General features: G+C 35.7%; 1 protein-coding gene across 1 annotated transcript in view; it reads right to left on the bottom strand.

Moving 5' to 3' along the window:
• Window positions 1–17,289, bottom strand: part of tpo (thyroid peroxidase) — a 54,318-nt gene that overhangs the window by 22,579 nt on the left and 14,450 nt on the right. Inside the window, exons 7-9 of the mRNA XM_051924733.1 lie at window positions 16,316–16,831; window positions 10,480–10,738; window positions 5,306–5,476 (exon numbers count right to left, since the gene is read on the bottom strand). Coding sequence (XP_051780693.1) covers window positions 5,306–5,476; window positions 10,480–10,738; window positions 16,316–16,831 — 946 coding nt within the window. The remainder of the gene's footprint in view (window positions 1–5,305; window positions 5,477–10,479; window positions 10,739–16,315; window positions 16,832–17,289) is intronic.

The raw sequence follows: 17,289 nt of genomic DNA on the forward strand, positions 1-17,289 counted from the left end.
GCCTCTCTGGCAGTGTCTTAAATTGGTTTGAATCCTACCTGGCAGGGAGAAAATTCTTTGTTAGTTGTGGTAATTATAACTCAAAGACACATGATATTCTATATGGTGTTCCACAAGGCTCTATCCTGGGTCCACTGCTCTCTCAATCTACATGCTTCCATTAGGTCAGATTATCTCAGGGCACAACGTGAGCTACCACAGCTATGCTGATGACACACAGCTGTATTTATCAATAGCACCTGATGACCCCCAAATCTCTTGATTCGCTAACACAATGTCTAACTTGTATCTCAGAATGGATGAATAGTAACTTTCTCAAATTAAATAAAGAAAAAACCGAAATCTTAGTGATTGGCAATAATGGATACAATGAGGCTATTAGAAATAAACTGGATGCATTAGGATTAAAAGTCAAATCGGAGGTAAAAAGCTTAGGGGTAACCGTTGATTGTAATCTGAATTTTAAATCGCATATTAATCAGATCACTAGAACAGCATTTTTTCACCTAAGAAACATAGCAAAAGTTAGACCTCTTATATCATCGAAAGATGCAGAGAAATTAGTTCATGCGTTTGTTTTCAGTCGGCTAGATTACTGTAACGCACTCCTCTCAGGACTACCCAAAAAAGACATCAATCGTTTGCAACTAGTGCAGAATGCAGCTGCTAGAATCCTTATCAGGAAAAGAAAATCCGAACACATTTCTCCAGTTTTGATGTCACTACACTGGTTACCTGTGTCATTCAGAATTGACTTTAAAATTCTGCTTATGGTTTATAAAGCTTTAAATAATCTCGCCCCGGCTTATATATCGGAATGTCTGACACCTTATATTCCAAATCGTAACCTCAGATCCTCAACTGAGTGTCTCCTTAGAATTCCAAGAGCAAAACTTAAAAGAAGTGGTGAGGCGGGCCTTCTGTTGTTATGCACCTAAAATCTGGAATAGCCTGCCAGTAGGAATTCGCCAGGCTAATACAGTGGAGCACTTTAAAAAACTACTGAAAACACATTATTTTAACATGGCCTTCTCATAACTTCACTGTAATTTAATCCTGATACTCTGTATATCCAATTCATTATAATAACTATTCATTCAAAATCTGTACTAACCCCTACTCTCTCTTCTGTTTCCTTTTCCGGTGTCCTGTTGGTGGTGGCGCACGCCACCACCATCTACCCAAAGCACCATGATGTTCCAACAATGATGGATGGATTAAAAGCCAGAAGTCTGTATGACCATCAGCATCAAGTGACTCCGTGAAAAACCCGAACTACAAAGAGGACTATTTCATTTATGTTAGGTAGAATGCCCAAAGGGGACTGGGCGGTCTCGTGGCCTGGAACCCCTACAGATTTTATTTTTTTCTCCAGCCTTCTGGAGTTTTTTTTTTGCTTTTTCTGTCCACCCTGGCCATCGGACCTTACTCCTTTCTATGTTAATTAATGTTGTCTTATTTTAATTTCTTATTTTGTCTTTTATTTTTCTTCTCTCCATTATGTAAAGCACTTTGAGCTACTTTTTGTATGAAAATGTGCTATATAAATAAATGTTGTTGTTGTTGTTGTTGTTGTTGTTGTAAACTCTATGTTAAAAATATGCAAAAGTTCAGTATTTTTACAAATTAAGCATGGATGATATGCCATGTGATGAGATTTACAAGCAAGGTCTGCCTCTTTGTTATACTCCTCTCTTTAAAAAGTGAGTCTGGAATTCACATGACCAAAGCAATCATCTACCTTGTATTTTTCTGTTTATATGACACTAACTTTGTGATGGATGTGAGTATTCCACCGGTGGCCTGCTGAGGTAATCCAGGCCTTGAGGAACTTGGTTTGCATTAAGTTTTGTTCTGCAGGCTGTGGTTAGCTATTATGTGCTGAAAACAGGAAAATGAAAGCAGACAAATGATGATGTAGTTTCAGTTTTCACACTGGCAGTTGTAACTTGTTTTCATTCCCCTCAGTCAGGGCAGCTCTTGACTAACCTTATGGACTTTCCCATATTCTGAAATAACCAAATATCATTGGACCCCAAGGCTGCCAAGATGCCATGTACAGTATTTAAATTATTTGGTATTTGTTTAAATTATTTATATTATGATACATTTGATAGTCTTGGTTTGCCTCTGTAATAATACCCTTTAAAACATTGAATGCCATGGCAGTTTTTGTCTAAAATGTACTAATTTTTACCAACTAATATCTTTCCATGTTAGGTAATATGTCACTTCTTTGGAAGCACCTCCAGTACTTTAAGTAACTTACCTGTACTGTTAGTCACTGTTTGATTCATCATTAAATTAACTGCATATTTCCTTATGTTCAATGTTTAAGTGCATATATGCTCTTTTGAGGCCTCTTGTATAGCCATCTTATGACCCATGTGTTTATTTTTTGGTGAAGTTTGGGCTTTGCCATAGTACCTCCTGCTTGTTAGTGAGTGAATATCTCTTTATTTCAGCTATCCCTCTGATTTTTCCAATTGTCTGTCTACTTTTGAAGAATCATATTAGATTGTGTGTCTACAGACCATCATTGTCTATGATATTCAACTAAACCCTCATCCCTCTCTCTAAGATCTGGGAAATAAATTTAGCAATTATGTCAGGAAGTTGTATGTTAAGGTGGAACAAACTAGTGGCATTCTGGGGTTTTCTGTAAGTCACACCCATTGTTAACATGTTGTGTCATTTAATGCTAAGTTCACGCTACTTCAAGAAACCTTGCAAGTCACAATGTAAGTAACTGTATCTAGAGAATATCATATTTGATTTGGAATGGGCATAGTGTAATCTTACTGCTGGCATCATAAACTCAGTGATCTCCCATTTAATATTTCACACAAGGAAAGGAAATAATTCATTAGAAAAATTCAAATTTAAAGAAATGCATCATTTTGAAAAAAATGTCATTTATGAAAATATTTTACAAAAACATAGTTTTAGACTGACATTATTTTTGGTTTATCACATTTTTACTTATACAGTATATTGTTAAATCAACCAATTCTGGAAAATGCTGCTGTGAACAAAAATGAGATATATTCAAACACAAATGAGCATTTGAATTGTACACTCACCTCCCATCATTAGATTTATATTCATATCTTCAACTGAAGCACCTCTGGATTATTTACTGCACTTGTGAATTGACCTTCTGGTTGTTGAAGCGTCTGGGATGTGCACAAGTATGAGGCATATTTTCTTCTTGATAATTTTTCACTCACATTTCTTTAACTTTTAATATTTAGTAGTACTCAATCTCCCAGTGCACTTTGCCATGTTGATGTCATACGAAGTGAAATGTTAGCCACTAAATAAACTGTTACGTGGGTGAACTTGAGACCGAATGAATGGGAGTGGGGGTCTTCAATTCAAATGCTCACTTGCATTTGAGGGCATTCCATAGTTGATTTAATGGTATTTTAGTAAAAATACAATACTGTGCAAAAGGTTTAGGCAGGTGTGAAAAAATGCTGCAAACAAAGAATGCTTTCAGAAATATAAATAATGATTGTTTATTGTTATCAATTTACAAAATGCAAAGTGAGCGAATAAAAGAAAAATCTAAATCAAATCAATATTTGGTGTTACTACCTTTTGCCTTCAAACCAGCATCAATTCTTATAGGTACACTTGCACAGTAAGGGATTTTGTAGGATTATAGTCAGGTGTATGATCAACCAATTATACCAAACAGGTGCTAATGATCATCAATGTCACACGTAGGTTGAAGACAGTCATTAACTGAAACAGAAACAGCTGTGTAGGAGGCTTAAAACTGGGTGAGGAACAGCCAAACTCTGCTACCAAGGTGAGGTTGTGGAAGACAGTTTCATGTCATGGCAAGATTGAGCACAGCAACAAGACACAAGGTAGTTATACTGCATCAGCAAGGTCTCTCCCAGACAAAGATTTCAAAGCAGACTGGGGTTTCAAGATGTGCTGTTCAAGCTCTTTTGAAGAAGCACAAAGAAACGGGCAACGTTGAGGATCGTAGACGCATTGGTCGGCCAAGGAAACTGCAGCAGATGAAAGACACATCAAGCTTATTACCCTTCGAAATCGGAAGATGTCCAGCAGTGCCATCAGCTGAGAACTGGCAGAAACCAGTGGGACCCAGGTATACCCATTTACTGTCCGGAGAAGTCTGGCCAGAAGTAGTCTTCATGGAAGAGTTGCAGTCAAAAAGCCATACCTCCGACGTGGAAACAAGGCCAAGCGACTCAAGTATATATGAAAACATAGGAACTGGGGTGCAGAAAAATGGCAGCAGGTGCTCTGGACTGATGAGTCAAAATTTGAAATATTTGGCTGTAGCAGAAGGCAGTTTGTTTGTCGAAGGGCTGGAGAGCGGTACAATAATGAGTGTATGCAGGCAACAGTGAAGCATGGTGGAGGTTCCTTGAACGTTTGGGGCTGCATTTCTGCAAATGGAGTTGGAGATTTGGTCAGGAATAATGGTGTTCTCAATGCTGAGAAATCCAGGCAGATATTTATCCATCATGCAATACCATCAGGGAGACGTATGATTGGCCCCAAAGTTATTCTGCAGCAAGACAATGACCCCAAACATACAGCCAAAGTCATTAAGAACTATCTTCAGCGTAAAGAAGAACAAGAATTCCTGGAAGTGATGGTATGGCCTCCACAGAGCCCTGATCTCAACATCATTGAGTGTTTCTAGGATTACATGAAGAGACAGAAGGATGTGAGGAAGCCTACATCCACAGAAGATCTGTGGTTAGTTCTCCAAGATGTTTGGAACAACCTACCAGCCGAGTTCCTTCAAAAACTGTGTGCAAGTGTACCTAGAAGAACTGATGCTGTTTTGAAGGCAAAGGGTGGTCACACCAAATATTGATTTGATTTTGATTTCTCTTTTTTTCATTCACTGCATTTTGTTGATTGATGAAAATAAATGATTAACACTTCCATTTTTGAAAGCATTCTTTGTTTACAGCATTTTTTCACACCTGTCTAAAACTTTTGCAGAGTACTGTATATTTGATTGAGACCTTGTGAGCATATGGATGACATGATATTTGGATTATGCTAAATATTTTCACAACGTTTTTGACACTGTCCAGCAATAGTAACCATAGATGCCTTTTCTATCCAAAACTTTATCTTTGTTCTTCATGAAAAAAATAGATTAACATTTTCTCTCTGCCATCACTACATACTATATGGGGTAGCTAACATATAGAAAAATAATTTTTGGGAGAAGTTTTCCTTTAAAAGAAATGTGAAAATAACATCAATATTACTGCATATATGAAGATGTAAATAAATAACATACCTGGAAGACCATGGTCTCGTCCTCGCTGTAGATTTAAAGAAGCCAAGTCAAATGTACCAGTAGCATTAAATACAAACAACTTTTCTGTCAATTCGTCAGTCATCAGGTTATCTTGATCTATCACATTTGCTGGCTGAACCAAAATTCCCCTGATTACTGGATCCAATCCACCTAAAAAACGATTCACTATTACACTTGTATATAAAGTACTGATTTTATAGAGAATACAGTAACTCAAAAAATATTTAGAGTGTGTTTTCTCCAGAATTGGTCAGCTTATATCAAACTAATTTGTAATATCATATCAAAATAGAGATTCCTTTGTGGCAGACAATTTCCAGTTTAACAAATAACAATTTTAAATGAAAAGATTTTCTGTAAAGTGCAATAAGTTTGAGCACATCTTTCACCAACACTTATATCAAATGTAAAATGAGACATTAATCCTGACTAGAGAGGGTGCTTCTCCCAACATTCTTAAGTATTATATAAATGCTGCCTATAGGAATTATTTGCACTTGTCAAGTACATTTAATCAAGAGATGAGTGATCATGATGGATGTGAAATCGGGGGCAAGAGTAATTTAAGGACAACCAAAAATTGTAGTCAAACTCAAGTGAGATAGAAAAACTTATCATGTACATAGGGCTACTAAATTTGAAATAAAACAAAATTGGTTGGTTAACGTCAGGGTTTAAGTTTTTTTTTTGTATTACTTACTGTTTTGCTGGTGAACACATAACTTTGTTTTTTTTTCCTCTATCAACACTGTGTGTTATTAGATGGCATTTGTGCTAGTGTGCATTTAATTCAGATGTGCACATAACGTCTCAGTTAGGCCAGTTATAAAAGATCAAGAGAGGTTCAGTTAGCATCTGCACTTTGTTTTATAAAGAAACAACTTTTTTCATGGCTCTCAATCTCTTTCTCATTAAAATTTAAGATTTTTGTCTGCTCCCTTTTCGTTTTTATTGCCTTATGCTTTAGAGCAGGGGTCCTCAATCACGGTCATGCAGGGCTGCAGTGGCTATGGGTTTTCATTCTAGCCAGTGTCCTAATTAGAACCCAGTCCTTGCTGATAATGATAGTTGGTGTTTAACTCTATGCCTTGTTGGTGCCTTTATTCATCAAAGACAAATTTGAGTTACTTTGTAGATCAGAGGTCCTCAATTACAATCCTGGAGTTCTGTTATGGCTGCAGGTTTTCACTTTAACCAATTTCTTAATTAGAACCCTTTTATTTACTACTAAAGCAATAGTTTTTTGGGCTTAATTTTAGTTCTCTTGCCTGTTACCATTCAGAACCCTTAATTGCCTATTTTTGATTTTAGCAGCTGCATTTAAGTTTTAATTGTTGTCTGTTTTCTTAATCAGACATTAGTTAATAATGAGATGCAGATAACTAATAAACCAGCAGCTCTCCAGCTAACATGCTTACTATGAAGTATTTGTGATAAAAATGTTTAGAAATGAATGAGAAGGGAATTGGAAGGACCATTCAGTTTAAATCTATTCTGGTCCACAATTGGATAATGTTCTCACAGAAGGAAACTCTACAGTGTAATTAAAATTTCTCTTGGATGAATGCAAGCATTAACAAGCCAAACAGTTTAATACCAAGTTTCATTATCAGTATGGACTGCTTTCTAATTAGGAAACTAGTTGGAATAAAAACCTGCAGCCACTGTGACCCTCCAGGACCGTGATGGAGGACCCCTGCTTTAGAGTGTAATTGTCATATCTCAGCCAGGGTTCCTCCTGTGACTGGGATTTAAATTGCTTAGTGTCTCTTTTGTTCATTTTTATTCTATTAATTTATGTGAAAGATGTTCATTCTTTATTTTTTGTTTTGTCTATGTTAATATGTAGCCATGTGTTTTAGAGGTGGTTCCACAAGAGGTGGGGCCACCTGACAATCACTACCAGGAACTGCGTTCCACCCTATAACTTGGAGAGCATCCCATAGTTCCTGGCAGTTCATTTTGAATGCACTCTGGGAGTGGTGAGATGATTGTGTTTTGCTGTTTCTTTGGTGTATGTATGGTATTTTTGAACCTTTTGTTCTGTTTTTGACTTACTGTGGGATACCGTATTATGAATTTTTTGTGTTGGACTGTCATTGCTTTTTAGACAATTTCATTTTGCCTTTGTGCTCTACAGAGCTGGCTTTTGTTTGTGAAAAATGAACCTTTATATTTTATAAACATTCTATGTAGCCCTTCATATCTTGCTGGGGTGTGATGGGCTCACCCCAAGTGGCCATTATTGAAAGTACTTTGGGAATTGTTGGTACTTCCAGTATCACCATAGTGATGAAATGGCCTGTCTAGATTGTCTTTTGGAAATTCCCTGAATTACGAGTTTATAGTCTTGTCACTCATTTATTCACTTTTGTTCTTCATGAACGCTTTTTTAAAAAGTTATTCAACTAGTCAAAACTAACACAGAATGCTAGAATTACTTCTTAAATACTGACACACAGCAAGAATCGTTGGGGTTTTATTTTGAGTTTGTGTTAGACTACTGCACCACTCGGAGTATTTATATCACTGCTTCTGAATGGGGAATCGGAGCTCTACAGCAGAGAAAGAGAATTATCAGTATACAGCATCAAGCACACGCTGCCTCAGCCATGCTGTCTATTGAACTGCTCTCATACGGCAAACCCTTCATAGCCTTTCCTCGTGGTTCAGATACAGTTTTATCCCAAGAACTTTAAACGCACTCAATCAGTCCATCAAGTGCTCCTTGTAGAACTGTTTGTATTTATTAGTACCTCACTGTAAACTTGTGATATAGTTATAATATTGCACAACCTGAGCCACTTTATAAAGCACGTATTTACATATGATGACGATATAATTTTTAAGATGAAATGCAGGAAAATACTGTATGTTTATTATATGTGTTTATTATATTATACAGATAAAATGTTAACATCATTTAAATAATCTATATTGTTAATAATTAAACATGTGAGGACACGGTGGCGGAGCATTGGCGAGGAGCTGGCGCTCCGTTCACGGATTGTTCCTGCCTCGCGCTGTATTCTTGCTCGGTTTGGCACGACACTTGAAGGGCAGATGGATAGAATAATTAAACAAGTACTACAAAGATATTTCAATGTTCCTTAACAGTTTTTAAGAATCTGCGTTCTAAGCTTACAGATGGCTTAACGTCTATTACAGAGCTGATTGTGTGGCGATTGGGTATTTGGAGAAAGAAAAGTAAGGATAGGAATTGGGAGTTAGTATGTTTGAAAGAGACAGTACTTCTGCAATAAATTATTTCATCGAAGGTTGCACACAGTGCAGGAAGAGAAAGCCCAATTAAGAAACATGTAGTGATTCACACACATAGAGCACATAGAAGATCAAATACAAAACAAAGCATTTAACATGCTATTTTAGTTAAGATGGGATTTGACAAACTAGTAAATTAAACAATTTTGAGATGAAGTTTATGATGTTCTACTTTAATGACAAAATAAACTACGTGATTAAAGTGGAATTTGCGAGATTAAAGTTGACATTTCGTGCTTTTTTCCCACTGTGTGCCTATTTTTTTTCTCTGTACCCTAATAAGCTTTCATGTGATACTCAGACGGTGGGCTGCGACTCGCCTTTTCACAGCGATTTTGATATCTGACAACTTCTTTTTTATTTTTGGCACTGTGCGACTTTGTGAACTTGAAAAAATGTGACCTCTTTTAAGCTTTTGGAAAACTTTGCCTATAGAAGGGACTACTGTATATTGGCCTTTCTGTCTTTATAGCTCTCTGATTTGAACAGGATAGGAGTGCTGATGCTTGTTTCATATGATCTGATTTGAAATATAAATGTATGTGAACAAGTGATGGTTACATTCTTGCTCATCCCTTTTCTAAATATTTTCAATGTGATGTGTAAAATTTATAAGATCAAGAACTAATGAACATTTGTAACTTTTAGGATACCATTAACCATACAGGTTGGTTCAAGGATTCTGGACAAGAAGAGTCACTACACAAACATATTTCAACAAAGAGAGATCAAAAGAAAAGAAGATATTCAAGGAGCTCTGCATTTCATCTACAGGAATTATCCAGTCATAAATGTCAGAGTGATAAAGGTAACCACCACCTAACACTGTACCTTTACATCAGTTACACTTTCCTAGATAATTTTGATTGAATTTGGGAAATGAAGTTGAGATGGACTTGTGGTTACATAGCATGCTATTATGAGAGTATGGAGTTAGTATAGGGTTGTGGTGGCATATTGTTATGTCTGCCTGGAAGACAACATTAGGAGTGACCAGGATGTGAAATCAAAACAGGTCACAACTTGAAGAGCAAGAAACAAATTCAAGGATATAACCAAAAGGCTAATACACAAACAAACAAAGCAAGAAGATTTTTTTAATACTTTTTAGACTTTTTATGTCAGTTGCATTGCAGTAATCAGGTCACAGCCTCAGAGGACATGGCCATAACAACCATCATGTGCCATAACAATGGGTACCCAACAGCATGGTGCGATGCGCAATTGCCTGAATCACAATAGTTCCTTACATGGATATCTACAAAGAAAAGAAGGTTAAAGGTTTTTCCATACAGAAAATAAAGAGGTTAACGACATAAAGTTTTGGCTGTATAGCCTGTTTAACTTTGTGTCTTTAACCTTCTTTCATTTTCAGCATGGAAATAACTTTTAATCTTTTTTCATTGTGAGAATATTTCATTTTAAGATGTATGTTAGGATGTACCTAGAGAAAATAAAGCAGGAAGGCTATTGAAAACTAATGATTGTGAAGTATGCAGTGCTGAGACAGAGATGGACAATCTTCATAGATATTTATCTTCCTGAGATGGACTGATGTACTTTGTATTTGGGCATTCATGCCAGGCCAGATATAATTGATAGGTCTGGCAATCAGACCGAGCTTACTGGACCATCCATCTAAGCCATCCAATACTTAGTAATTGATATGCTAAATCAAGGGCTAACTTGTGTTAGCTTTTCAGTTTTCTCCTTTCACACTGACCTTTTTAAAATCATTACCTGCTAAAGTAGTATTCTGTGCATTCAATGAAATACATTTCTCAACAAGAATGTTTTTATGTAATTAGCACTTTTAAACCCATTATGAAGACTGTTATTTTCAAAGTGCTTTTAATGAACATTAAAATTACCTTCCTTTATAAGCCTCCAGGGACTGAAAAATGCCTCATGCAGCCTGACAGATGAGTAATTCTGTTTCTCCTCAAACATATTATCCAGTCTTTTTAAAACTGGTGGAACAGTTGCATGCCCAAAGCGAAAAGCTGCTGTTGAAAAAACATTGGAAACTGTTGGATCTAATAGTGGATTGTATGCTTTATATTTTCCAATATAATGGTCAAATGCATCAGAGCCTATTATTTTTGGAACATAATCCCTCAAGGTAATGATCTGAAACAGAGAATAGAAACAGCACATAGTTATTTGCAAGCATGGTATTAAAATAATGTCAATCAAACTGATCTTGTAAGATTTTTTTATACTCTACACTGTGGTTGACCTGTGCTGATTTATGCCATTATTATTATTAAAATTTGTACAATAACTGTAGAAAGTGACAATCATAATGTCCAGTTAACAATTATAATTTAATACTTTAATGAAAGAGGAGTTTACTTTATTATACCCATTGTTTAATCTTTGTCATTTTTTGCCTACCTTGAACTGCATGTGTTGTGAACTTATGACACACCTACAGTGTATGATACAGAAGTGGCAATGGGAATCCTTTTTTGTTTGTTGTGCGTGTATGCTTTCATAATTGGCTTTACTGCATGCAGTCCTCCTCTGCCAAAGGGCTAATGGACTCCTTGGTTTCAAATGATGTGGTCATCTGTCATTCCATTATAGCAATCATCTAAGTTTCATGCTATATTACCACTAATGTAATAATTACCTGAAATAAATGTGGCCACCAGCGCTCACCATATGCCTAAATACACAGTACAATAGCAAAAATAGCCTGCATAAAGACAAAGAAATACTTTTCTTTGAGTTATGTTGTTTAAAACAGAAGTACATGTAAGATTAATCTGGGGACCAAAAAAGACCTAAGCAATTACACATGACAAAAAAGAGACAGTGAGATGGTGAAAATATGGAGAAAACTATGAAAAAAACTTTTTCTATGGCTAGTGCGCTCCTTAGTTTGATCTATTAGTTTCTTTAGTTTATTGTAGATTGTGTGGATTTTGATTTTCCAGCTTTCAATCCAGTCAATAAAGTTGTTCATACTCTTTCCACGTTTTGTTTAATTTGTGACTCCAAGTAAAACTGCTTTGTCTTTAAGCCCTCAATAAAACTCAGGCATTGTGCTTTGAATTGTTCTTTGCAGCGGCATACCAAGTACCCAATAAATTTTATAAGGTTCATTGGGCTGGGTAAAGTGCAGAGCATAATTTTCCAGTGAAAAAGCCTCTCTACTTATTTCACTTTTATGTAGACACAAGTTTAAAACCACCAGATAAATTATTTGTCTATACAATGCAGCTTGCAAGTTTACCTATATAAACTTGAGGGCTATGCTAACTCATGAATCATCCTGCAGTATTATAGGTATCTTGTCTTTCTTCTTAACCTTTAAATATATTCACTTTTAATGTTAAATAAAGTACTGCTAAAAAAGTACTGCTAATATAAAATGCATGAATAAGGTTTACTAATGTTCAAGCAATCTTAATGCTAAACTAATTCTTTAACTAACCAAAAAGCAGCGTAAAACAACTTCATACTGGTAATCAAAAAGGGATTTTTAAGTTAACGAAAATTTCAATTAAACTATCATCCTTCAGGAATATCTAAATATAATCACATTTAAAATATGAGCTTATACAGACATAGTTTTAGAACTGATGTAACTTTCAGTTTACTTTATTATGTCACTTGTAGACCACACATACAATTATGCAATCTTATTAAAATATGAGATCACAACCTCATTAAAATATGACCAACATATGTGAAATGTTAAAAAAGTTAATTTGAATGAATTAATAGAATCAATCAATAGTATAACTGTTTATTACACAAAAGTACTTTTTGTCCAGCTAAACTCTGACAGTCAGTATACAAGTACCAGTGACATAGTTCTGGTAGTCCACACCAAGAGATCTGTGTCTTGAACTAACAGCTTTCTTCCTAATGTATAATGCGTTGTTTACTATACTGCATGACAGCCGCACTTCAAATTGGTTTTCCCCTCAGATAATTTACCTTGTTCCAATTAACAACAATCCTAAAAGTAAACAAATCATACTGTGGATTCAGAAAGTATTCAGACCCCTTCACTTTATGTACACTTTTTTGTGCTGTACAGTTAATATTAAAAACTTCCAAAACAGAAATCTCTTATTCATAAAAATATTCAAACCTTTAACTCAGTACTTTGTAGAAGCCCCTCTGGCAGCAATTACAGTTTCATGTGTTCTTGGGTAAGTCTGTACAAGCTTTGTACACCAAAATTTGGGTAATTTATGCTATTCTTCTTGTCAGATCCTGGGCTTTGGGTGAACCACTCGAGGACAGTCAGAGACTTGTTCTGAAGCAGCTCCTGTGTTGTTTTGGCTTTATGCTTTTGGGTCATTTTCATGCACAAAGTTGACCATCACCCTAGTCTGAGATAGCATGCTCTCTGGAGCAGGTTTTCTTCAAGGATTTCTCTGAATTTGGTTGCAGTCATGCTCCCCTTAATTCCATCCAGTCTCCATGTCCCTGCCACTAAAAGGTTTTATTATAGAGATGGTATTAGGCAGATAATGAGCAGTGCCTGGTCTTTGCTGGATATAGTATTTGGAGTTCTACCCAGAGAGTTCAATTTTTATTTCATCAGACCACAGAATTGTTTTTTCTCATGCTCTCATATGCCTTTTACTCAAGAATGGCTTTCATCTAGCCACTGTACTATAAACACCTTATTGATGGAGTGCTGATGACAAGGTTGTCCTTCCAACTGCTTCTCCCATCTTAGCAGAGGGCTTCAGAAGCTCTAGAGTGGTCATTGCATTCCTCATCACCTCCCTGACCAAGACCCTTCTTGACTGGGTACTCAGTTTTGCCCGACAGACAACTCTAGGAACATCCATCCATCCATCAATTATCCAACCCACTATATCATAACTACAGGGTCATGGGGGTCTGTTGGAGCCAATCCCAGCCAACACAGGGTGCAAGGCAGGAAACAAACCCCGGGCATGGTGCCAGCCCAACGCAGGGCACACACGCACACACCCAAAAACCCAGCAAACATTAGGGACAATTTAGGATCGCCAATGCACCTAACATGCATGTCTTTGGACTGTGGGAGGAAACCGGAGCACCCGGAGAAAACCCATGCAGATACGGGGAGAACATGCGAACTCCACGCAGGGAGGACCCGGGAAGCGAACCCGGGTCTCCTAACTGCAAGGCAAACTCTAGGAACAGTGGTTGTGATTCCAAACTCCTTTCATTTCACAATTATTGAGGCCACTGTGCTTCTGGATGCTATGAAAGCTTAGAAATTATTTTATATCCTTCCCCTGATCTAAGCCTCACCACAATTTGATCACCAAGGTCTACAGAAAGTTTCTTGGACTTAATGACTTGGTTTTTGTCCTGATATGCAGAGTGAATTGTGGGACCTGACATGCACAAGTGTGTGCTCTTAACAATGTCCAAGTAGTTTCATTTACCACAGTTTGACTTCACTTAAGTTCTAGACATATGTCAAGGATCATTAAGACAAATATCTTACCACAATTTGGAGTAGTCTGAATGCTTAATTGAATGAAACCTTTAATTTTTGATTTTTAATGAATTTGCAAATTGTTCTGAAAACACCTTTGAATTTTGTTATTATGGGTAATTGAGTGTAGATTGATTTGCAAAATGGCAAATTTATCTGTTTAAAATTAAATCTACAAAACTACAGAAAGTGAAGGAGTCTGAATACTTTCTGAAACCACTGTTTGTCAACAAAGTTTGATTTTATCATAGCTAGAATACTTTGAAAAGAAAGGACTAACTAGAAAGATATTCTTGTTTACAAACATGACAATTCCCCTATAGAAATGTGCTTTGCTTTGTTTTTGGATAGCTAGCATTTTTTACACCCTTGAAACTTCCAAATTGCAAGGGTCAAAAAATGTTATTGGAAAAAAATATATTTTGACGTTGAATTGACAGGTTTAAGAACATTATGAAATATTTTGACAGAAATCACATTTATTGATATAGTTTTGTTATTAATTAATGATCTTGTATAGTTGTAGGAAAACAGGTTTCAAAATATAGTAGGATACAAACTTGTCACTTTTGGCATCTATCATTGGTATTCATAAAGAAGTGATTTACTATAAACTAATCTGAAGACATACCAACCTAATCCTGCTGCACACTTTCTATTACAATGAAGGTAACACTTTCCAGTTCTCCTTGTGTGCTTTTACCTAGGTACTCTGGCTTTCCTCCCACATTCTGAGTATTGTGCATTTTAGGTTAATTAATGACTCTAAATTTGGATGGCGCGTGTGGCCTGTCTGAGCAGCTGAGGTGGGGAAAAAAAACTGATATGGGCTGTAGCATCTCTTTAGGAGCAACATTGAACTTTCAAGCTCAGAATTTAAAAGAGTTAACAGTATTTTCCTTTGGATTAAAATCTGTAATCAGCATTCATTTTATAAATATAATGTAAGAAAATGTCATGACAAGCGTAAGCATTCAACTCATGTATACTGATAAATATCCTGTTAAAAGCCTATAAAAATCTATAGAGTAATAAATCACTTTAAAAATGTTTAAGAAGGCTGCCAAGACTGTTATGAGCCCATTTATTTCCATATCATTACAGCCTCACAATTAAAATCTATCATTTTCTATAGACTTATAATAAATAGTACAATCTATTATTACATACACTTAATTGGAACTGGATCTGGTTAATTTGCCTTTACTTTGTATAGCTATGTTCTAAACAAAAAAGCATGTATTTGTCACAGACAGAATGTTACTTATTTATCAAAAAAAAAATCAAAATGATAGTTATATTTTACCTTAAGTTAGGCTCTGCACCACATCATCCTCAAAAGTCACGTTATACATTAGAGTAAGTAAACACATGAAAAAAAAAACAATATTAAAAAATGCCTATTAAGTATTCCTCAATCACACTTTCAAATAAACCTGTCTGTTTGTATAAAAATGCAAACTGAAATGGGGATATGTTGTAGGTTAAGCTTTGTTTTTCCTATAAAGTGTGAGGTGTAATTGATACTGGGACTATGGATAGTGTCACAATGTACTCCGAAATAATTCTATGCAAAATAAAGGTTACAGTTCAAAAAAACTACTACATTGCATTACTTCATTCTAGACAGTTCTGCATAGTTCCATTAATCCACCCATTTTCAAACCAGTACATTCTAATTAATGGTCGCTGCCTCTAGAGCCTTTTCTAGCTGCATAAGCAAGGAATCAATCCTGGATGGCATCTCAATTAAAGCATTATTTATATATATTTCACAGGAAACACTAATTTAGGAATTTAAAGAGTGTGTCTCTCAGAAATGTCATTGAGTAGTTTAAGCTGCTTTAACCCAGTTCCACCTAGTACCATGTTAATCCATTGGGCCGTTGACATTTCATATTTCCTCATCAATGTATTAAAAAGTGATAAAAATGGCATGCTTTTAGAGAGAAATAGGTATTTAAATAAAACAGATCAGGCAACATGTTAAAAAGTACTCAAAAAGTGATCCATGGTTTTCCCTAACACTTGTCTTGCTGTACAGTTTTAGGACAATATGGGTATGTTATGAAATTAAGTAAAATGATACCATTAAGGATCATTTAAACCACTCCAAGCACTGCAACCCTCAAGATAGTGAACATCTGACAAACAAGTATCCTTATGTGGTCTTCAGACTGTCAAATCTGATAAACATGAACTCATCTACTATCATAACAAACAAATAAATTGACTATATCACCAACCTGATGTAAAGCCCCAATAATTTTTCGAGTTTCCTGATAGACTGTCTCTGCACTCCAGTGGTTGTTTATTTTCTTCAGAGCTTTGGCAATTCTGTTATGTTCCCGTAGCCAAATAGTATGTAGTGTAGTCAGGGAAAGAACTTCACTAGATCTGCTGTCCCCCGCAAGAAAACAGTCAGTTCGCTCCCCATTGTTATCTAAAGGGTCTTGAGCACAAGGTGAAGGGACTTCAGCAACAAACGGTAAAAATTCTCGTCCGTTGTCTTGGTACTTTTTATTTACATTTAGAAGTCCTTCCTTATTTGTCAAGTTTCGAATTTTGCTTTCAACAGAAACGGTACCCCCATAGACAGTTGAAGCATCAATGAAGGATGACAAACCATTAATCTGTTGCCTTTTATTAGACATTTTCACAGTATCTGACAGGATGTCTCCATCACCAGTACCACAAGCTGGAGAGGATCGATAAAATGGTAAACACATTCTTAAAGCAGAAAATGAGTCGTTTACTGGAATCTAAAATAAAAATAAACATTGCTTTAAAATTAACCATTTAAATAAGCATTAAAAGACATATTTCAGACATTAGTTAGCATGATGATATTTTATGGACTTGTAAGTAAGATGCCCTGATTTCAGTTGAGAATTTTTTAACATTTTAAACGCTTATTCAACTTGTTATCAGAAAATCATTATAAAAGCATTAAAAACATTGTGAAAATTCAGTTGAGAAAACAGTTGTATTATTGTGCTTAAAGAAGATTCTTAGACAAAAAAGGTAAAATTAAAAATGATGATTAACATGCTGCAAGTTAAAAGACTGTACCACCTACCCGAGAAGATTCATTTTTCTAAAACCTTATATCGTAATGAAATATCTTAATTGGGTCTTTAGCACGCCTTCACAATTAAATTTACAGTATACTGTATACTATTCTAGAAAAGCTCCGATTAAATGGTTAGTATAAAAAACT

The sequence above is a fragment of the Erpetoichthys calabaricus genome, chromosome 3 (genome assembly GCF_900747795.2).
Source record: "Erpetoichthys calabaricus chromosome 3, fErpCal1.3, whole genome shotgun sequence".
Lineage (NCBI taxonomy): Eukaryota > Metazoa > Chordata > Cladistia > Polypteriformes > Polypteridae > Erpetoichthys > Erpetoichthys calabaricus.